The sequence below is a fragment of the Fusarium subglutinans genome (genome assembly GCF_013396075.1).
Source record: "Fusarium subglutinans strain NRRL 66333 chromosome Unknown NRRL66333_c0000393, whole genome shotgun sequence".
NCBI classification, from domain to species: Eukaryota; Fungi; Ascomycota; class Sordariomycetes; order Hypocreales; family Nectriaceae; genus Fusarium; species Fusarium subglutinans.
In genome coordinates, this window is record NW_023502456.1 from 1 (window position 1) to 8,037 (window position 8,037).

The 8,037-nt window shown below is 45.8% G+C and overlaps 1 protein-coding gene across 1 annotated transcript; it reads left to right on the forward strand.

Moving 5' to 3' along the window:
* Positions 1–3,224: 3,224 nt before the first annotated feature.
* Positions 3,225–5,531, forward strand: FSUBG_13756 (Telomerase-binding EST1A; the record flags this gene model as incomplete). Its single annotated transcript, XM_036678681.1, has 3 exons — positions 3,225–3,430; positions 3,553–4,794; positions 4,841–5,531. The coding sequence occupies 3 exons, from the start codon at positions 3,225–3,227 to the stop codon at positions 5,529–5,531; spliced, it is 2,139 nt and encodes a 712-aa protein (XP_036530778.1).
* Between the last annotated feature and the right edge of the window lie 2,506 nt (positions 5,532–8,037).

An 8,037-nucleotide genomic window follows, 5' to 3' on the forward strand; every position in this document is an offset into this window, starting at 1 on the left:
TTTTTATTACTTTTAAATATAGCTATAAAGAAATTACTTACTTAATCTTTACTATATATAATAGCTTCCTTACTAATATAAAAGAATTATAGCTATTTTATTTAACTAAATTACTAACTTTTAGTTTTCTAAGGTCTAGTTATAGTAAGTAATATACTAAGTAAGATAATTAGCTTTTATTAACTTTATTAAGCTTAGTTTTTTTATTAACTTTATTTTTTAAAATTCTAAAGAAATAAGTATTTAATAAATGTTAATATAAAGATTTTTATTCTTACCTTACTAAGCTTATTAGTAATATTAATATAGGTTTTTTCTTTTTTATAGTAATTATACTATACCTTAAAGATAATAAGCTTTTTATTTTCCTTTATTATCTTTTTTAGCTACTTTAATTATAACCTATCTTAAAGATATTTATCTTTAAGAATTAATAGTCTTATATTAAGGTTAAACCTATTCTTAATTATATAAGTATATATTTAATTAACTTAATAAATTAAAAGTCCTAAGATTTTTATTACTTTAAGAAAAGACTTTTTACTATATAGTGCCTTAAGGAAAATAATAAAAGCCTAAGTTATAATATCTATATTTAAGGCTATAATTTAAGGACTTACTAAATTATTAGAAACTTTAGAAAATTAGTTAATAGCTTATAAAGGGGTTATAAAAGGTTTATAGGTTAGGAATTATTATATTACCTTTTTTACTTTTTTTAACTTTACTAGGGTCCCTTATTATAAGCTAGGGGTTAAGATAAAACTTTTAACCGCTTCCTCCGTACCGCCTAATATGGATAACGGAGCAGGGCCCCGACGCCCCGGTATTAATCAAGCTGGCCAACTTAACAGCCATATCGGTAACCAGCCATGTTAACCATACCCTGTACCTGCTGGGTTGATAATCATGATTTGTGATGATGAGTTGTTGATGGCGAATTGTTGACGATGCCAGTTGTCCAAAGTGGCGTTCTGTCAAAATGATTCCAAGGCCCAATGCATGTATTCCACGCATTCGCGTCAAACCGCCAACACACAACTACCGAGACCACACCCATAGATGGGAGGCCTGAATTTAAAAACCGACCTGTTGTCACCTCAAAACGATCGAGCAAAATCCCAATACCTTTCGCTTTCACTTCAACCATTCGAGCCTGAGCATCGTGAAAGCACACGACAGCACTTCTGCCTGCGCCCCGGCCAGTCGACTCATCCCCATATCTACCTAAAGGAGGCAAATATTTTCACTCCCAACTCGCCTTTCCTCAGAATTTTAAGAAGGCCGAATAGGCGCCTGTCGGCCGCCTGGGAGACCCTCACTTGAGGGTTTATTGGCCATGCATTAAACATTGGCCTTCTCTGTCTGGACTTGGATGCCAGCATGATGCTTGTGCCGCTTTCCTCAAACCGAGCATTTGTTGATAGATGATATCCAATATCATCGTTGGCACCAACGAGCTCCGAGAACACTGGTTCAGCTCTGAGGTTGGCTCATCCCTTGTTTTTGGTCACTGGGAAAAGGGGTAAACTCGCCCAATCTGTCTGGATTGGTGACATCCAATATTGGACCCAGCAGAGCTGAAAACGACAGATGCAGCTTCTCACCGCGCCTCACGGTAGAGGATCTACGGCGTGAGTGAGTCATGTGCGGATGAGTCTGGTGAGTATCACATTTTTCGTCCTTCAGCCTTGATTTCCGGCTCAGTGAAGCCTCGTGAATTGTTTGAGCTGGGAGACTTGTGAAGCATAGGCTCTGGTGAACGCAGACATGGAACAGGCTTCCATCTGAGCCACAAGCTGACGAGGGAATACGCTCAAGAGTATCGTACTCTGTAGAACTGCCATCCAGTCATCCCGATATGAAGTTGGATGTAGGAACTGTAAATAGGACTTAGTCAGCAGTGGCTTCTAAATAGGTCTTATAAACGTCCGCGATCTTATGGGCGAACCGTGGCGGCATCGTTGAAGAATTCTTCAGAGGTGTGTTTTTCAACCCCCCAACACCGATGGCAGGGCTAGCAATGTGCCTCCCTATATGTATTTCAGGGCACAATGATCCGGGCGTGAGACGGGTCCTGGTCGTTTGGTCGAGTAGCCCCTTGGAGTTTGTGGTTCGCGCACCTGTGATGGGCAGAATTTATATATCAGAGTTGCTTTTCTTCAATTTATATGTTTTAATATTCAAAGATTTAGCTGCCACAATTGTGTCGATTTACCGGGGCCATTATTTATACCACCACTCATTTAATCACCTTCCTACAACCTTGGCGAAAGTAGTTAATAATACTACTTTCGTCGTTGCCTGGTTCTTCCACTATCGCTGGCCAGTGGCACGTTCCCACGAAGCTAATCGCTTTACCCAATTATGCCTGTTTTGCAGTTCCAAGATTGATATACATATATATACATTGTTGTGTTACGGAAACGCACCAACTTGGCTGTGTTTTCTGAAGGTCTGCGAGGTATGTTAACTATTGCCAAAATGAACGCGACAAGCTAGGATTGTTAATGAGGGGCATTCGATACTAATGGTGCCGCAGAGCCTCAACAAGGCAACCAAAACAGGCGAACCAGGCAGCCTTGAGCCCACCCTCCTCTACCTAGGCCATCATCGATATCACAAATTTTGGATTGCATATTGTTTGCATTTCGTTTGCCAGGGAAGAACGCTTCCACCATCTCAGATTGAATTTACCAGGTAAGATAATGATCCCAGCCTTTTTATCTGATACTCTCAACCGCTGTTTCCCGCTATTCTTTTGCGAACCATCTGCCCAGCCATGAGAATTGTGGCTGCTTGGATGACGCCCCCCCCTCACTCAGCCGAAGTCGCCAAACATGGAACCCCAACCTCCCAATGGCGATGCTCGTCGAGCCTGGAACCTTGGTGGATATACGTCAGGCAGCCCTGAACGAGCATCAGGGCCACATTCGTACCCGCCTTCCTCCTATTGCCCTGTCTTGTCTGTCTCTTACATGCGTCTGTATCCCTTGAGGGATCTAATTTCTGGCTTTCCCTTCTCTCCTTCTCTGTCACAATCACAGCATAACTATGGTTGACCGAATTCTGTACTGCAGAATTCTCTTCATTTGACAGTTGCTCACGATCTTCTCTAGCTGTTCCTCTCTCTCTCTCTCGCTCTCGCTCTACCTCTTTCCCTCACTTACAGGCGCGCGCCGGTTGGGCTCGGCACGGTCTCCCATGCTTTGTCATAGCCTAACATGGCAGGCATTACGGACAAATGGGTCCGACATCTGAGGACTCGCGATCGCCAGGACAAGGCAGACTCACACTCTTTTACGTGCGATATCTGCGGCGACGAAATCAAGACGTTAGAAGCTTGGCTCGAACATACCAAATCCGATCAGGAGCATGAGGAAAAGTGGCCGACGCTGGAAGCAGCGCAGCTATCATACGTTCACAAGGGGTCAGTTCACTCCCCAGCTCGGTTCAGTGGTACCGCTGTACCTGCATTGCTAGCAATATACATACTCATTCATCTTCTTCTTGCAGATCCAATAGACACAATAGTCAGGACTCCAATAGCAGGAAACGACGTGCAGACACCACCAATGGGACCGCAGGGGACCAGACCACAACGGGCACTGCAGTCGATCAAGACCGAGATGCCGATGGCCACCAGGCAAAGCGTCGGTCGCCTGAGCCGGGCGCCCCAGGCCGTAGCCGTGCCCGTAATGACCACCGGAACGACTACGGGGGTCGGCCCCACCAGAACACATCAGGCCGCCAGCTCTGGACCTCCGATGATGGTGTTCAGCAAAAGTCACAGGGTCCGGGGCGAGCTGTCTCCCTTGGTTCGCCCAGGCAAGGGCCTACCAAGGCAAACAGACCTACCCAGACAGCCACACAACAGGTCAACCGTCCTTCATCCAATGATGATGACTCCACCTCCAAGATGATGCGTCAGCCAGAGACCAGACCCATCTCACAAGATCAGCTTGTCGCAGAGGTCAAAGGGATCTACGCAGGACTGGTCATGGTTGAGACAAAGTGCATCGAAGTTGACAATGCCCAATCTTCCAACACTGATGCCAATTCAAAACTTAACAACGAACAATGGCAGGCTTTGATTGCACTTCACCGTACACTCCTCCATGAGCATCATGATTTCTTTCTTGCAAGCCAACACCCCTCTGCCAGTCCTGCTCTGCGAAGGTTAGCATCCAAGTATGCTATGCCGGCTCGCATGTGGCGACACGGCATTCACTCGTTTCTTGAGCTTCTCAGACATCGTCTTCCTGCCTCTCTAGAGCACATGCTCACCTTTTTGTACTTGGCTTACAGTATGATGGCCTTGCTATACGAAACTGTGCCTGCTTTTGAAGACACGTGGATTGAGTGCCTTGGAGACCTTGGTAGATATCGCATGGCCATTGAGGACGACGATATCAGAGACCGTGAGGTGTGGACTGGCGTAAGTCGTCACTGGTACAGCAAAGCATCTGATAAGTCCCCTACTACGGGTAGACTTTATCACCATTTGGCCATCTTGGCCCGTCCCAATGCCCTGCAGCAGCTGTACTACTACACCAAGTCCCTCTGTGTTCCCATTCCTTTTTCAAGCGCACGAGAAAGTATAATGACGTTGTTTGATCCTGTGTTGAACAACAATACGGCCCGTCTTGCCCCCGTTGATGCTGCGTATGTGCGTGCTCATGCCATTCTCTTTTCTGGGAAGTCCCAGGACCAGCTTGAAGAGTCTATAGAGAGCTTCATTGATCAGCTGGATAGCCATATTGGTCGGTCGCCTAAGCGATGGCTGGAATCAGGGTCAGTTGGCGTTGAAAAGTCGTTCGAACTAAACTAACTCCAGCAGATACCACATTGCCATTTCTCAGTCCTGTTCTCTACTTGGATACGGCGCTGAGTCCAATGTTCTTATGCGGGCCATGTCAAAGAAGCCCGAAGAGACTGACGTCACCATGGATGGGAACACAATTTCCGAGGCCACCCCTGACGAGACATTCAAGCTTGCGCTTGACTTTGCAACCCGGACGATTTCACGAGTTCTTTATCGCTGGGGAGACACCAATACGTTGCCTTTCGTGCATTCCATCCTGGTCTTCATGAATCACATGTCACAGTATCCAGCGGCTATTTCCCATTTGGAGGACGCGTATCCCTGGAAACTAACTTCCATTATGCTGAACACCCTCTTGCTTTCCTGCGAGCCTGGGTATGAGATCCATAGCCACTTCCGCCTGCCGGAAAAGGACCAGCTCCCGCACCCATTGCCCGAGGACTTTGCCATGCGAGGCCTCGTCTACGCCGAGGACTATTTCCCCAACGGATGGTTCAGTAATGACAAGATAGACGAAGATGAGAAGTACTTTGAGTTGCCGTCTGTATCAGAAGAGCGCAAGGGCCGCATCCTGTCTCTTGGATACAGGATTGCATCCTCAGGTAACTGGCTTCTCTGGAATGAAAAGACTCGCCAATTCGAGGTCCCAGAAAAGTATAACGTCAAGATAAATCTGGACAACAGGCAAAAGGACAACGCCGAGTAACAGGACACGCCCATAGGAGCTCAATGTCTGCTTATCTGGCAGGGCACTTCCATGCACGCCCATTGGTAAACCAACAATGTTGATGTGGAAGTGTCCTGCTAGAACAGTTGAGAGATGCCATGCCAGGTACTTTACTCCGACTCTGGACTGCCAGAGACAAGTATCGAGCCCCTGGATAGATATTGGTCCATCTTCCACCATACTCCAAGGAGCCAGGCCTACCAGCGCCACATAGATGTCTCGGTTCATACCATACCAAGTGGGACTTCAATGGAACCAGCCAGAACAATAGCTTGGACCTGGACCTGGACCTGTCCACCCTTCCCCTACACGGATGTATATCATCTTTCAACAGTATATCCTATCCGTTCTATCACCATATCAAATTCAACATGTTTATTGGTCAAATCTTGGACATCCGGAGGACTTTGTGATTATTTGACATGCGATCGGACCCCGGAGCAGTATTTTCCGGTGTTCCAAATGTCAGCACGACGTTTGCTCTCATTACCCCGACCCCGTATTCATCTAAAAGGGGTGGATACCCGGTATATGGTTGCGCCCAAGAAATTGCCCATCAAGACACTAACACTATTTCTTTGGACAATCGACTTACTTAATACGTTCTAGGGATTCTGCCCGAGTGAGCTTCAGACTAAAGCCGCTCGTTTAGTTCCCTGACATTTCCTGCCGTCCTTTTTGAGTGTTGTTCCTATTCCTTATGGCTATTTTAATTTTCTTCGTTGCATGTACTTGTTACTCCTGTTTTAGCGCTCTGATTAGGTTGCCCAGATTGTTTGTTGAACCTATCAAGCGTGTACATATTGTGTATCTCTTTTGTTGTCTTTGATGCCGCTTTACATATGCAGCGACAATGGGTGGCAGTTTGTGTACTATTCGGGTGTTGGGGGATCATTAGAAAGAAGCAGATGAAAGTATTGGAGTTATGAATAGATACCTAACCTAGTAGAATGATACATGTTAATTGGTCAATTGACCTATTGTTAAACAATCTAAGGCTGGCAATAGCTTTGATGGCATCAACATCACATCATAAAGCGTCAACAAGAGCGGGAAGTGGAGTTCCCGCGCTTCCCGCCCCCACATTTGGACACTTGCATTAGGCGTACCGAACTGTCGGGTCAATTTGGGGGCCAAAAAATGCGACACTTGGCCAACATTTCAGGCCATCCATCTGCAGGCAGGATAACGTACCCAGAAAAAATGTACTGGGATCATATGTGTCGGCAGTCGGAGTATGTTTGATTTTCATGACGCAGTCAATTTGATTGCAAATTCAAAGTTTACTGTCGCGGATGGTGCGGAATGGCTGGAAACGTGGCCATGGCATGATTTTGACGTTGCTAGTGTGTAGCTTGCATAGTGTAGGATTTTGAGGTGTGACGAATCGGGTAAATGGGAGGCCAGACGGCGTCATGCACATGTTGGTGGGCTGTCTAATGCGTGTCCAGTCACAGTTTGAGATGCACTGAAATGTTTGAGAGGAGCTGGTAGCTTGTTTTGGATGGCATTGGGCATCACTGCGGGATATATTTAGCCAGTTGGATGAAGGATGGTGAGTACGTATATCAAGAGTCTAATCAAGACTAGAGACTATCAAGTTTATTTGATATTAAAAGGCGTTGGATATGGGGGACCTAACAGCACATGTCTCGGGTCGACCAATTTGGGCCAATAGCACACAGACAATGCCAGATATCGACTGTGAGTTTTTGAGGCCACAAATCAGGTTCATGCTTGTTGGTATGTTATAAAGTTTGAGAGCATGAAGTAACGTGGGACGATTTAACGCGGCAATGTCGTAACGCTGTGAAGAGACCTGTGGTACCGGCAGTTGAGGCACGATTCTTCCACATCCTGACGCTATTCGCTTTGACGGGGTATCAACAACACGAAGTTACATAGGTGATACGTGGCTTGATATATAAAAATGTAATCAGCTCTGCGTCATTGTTCTAGCTTTGCTACAGTAATCTAGGTACCTTAGGCAAATCCACGCTGAAGAGTGAAGAAACTGGAGAACGAGGTTAAAACGCCACCTTGGGGAATTGCATTTCCAAAGTGGGGTGTTTAGAGTGTACTGTACCAAAAAGTCTGCTCTTCGGCCATTAGTCAATTTCAGCTCCACGGGGTCTTTTCTAAAATTGAAGTAAAGGTATTGGCAAAATCAAGGCAAGAGACCGAGGTCAGAGTATTGAGCTCGGACTTCGGCGAGGGACAGCAGCAGCCCATCAGGTCAATAGAATCAGTGGATCAGGAACTGCCGAACCTCTCTGATTGGCCAGATTAAGCGCACCGCATAATTCGACCATGACCTTCAATTGAAGAAAACATGGCTCTTAGATCTATTTTACGGAATACGGAACCGGCCTACTAAACGAAAAATGAACAGAACAAAGCTGTAATTCTTGTTGTGACCAATCCGAGATTTGCACAGTATCTCCACGCGTGGCGGCCCCAAAATGCAGTCGTAAAATATCCTCTG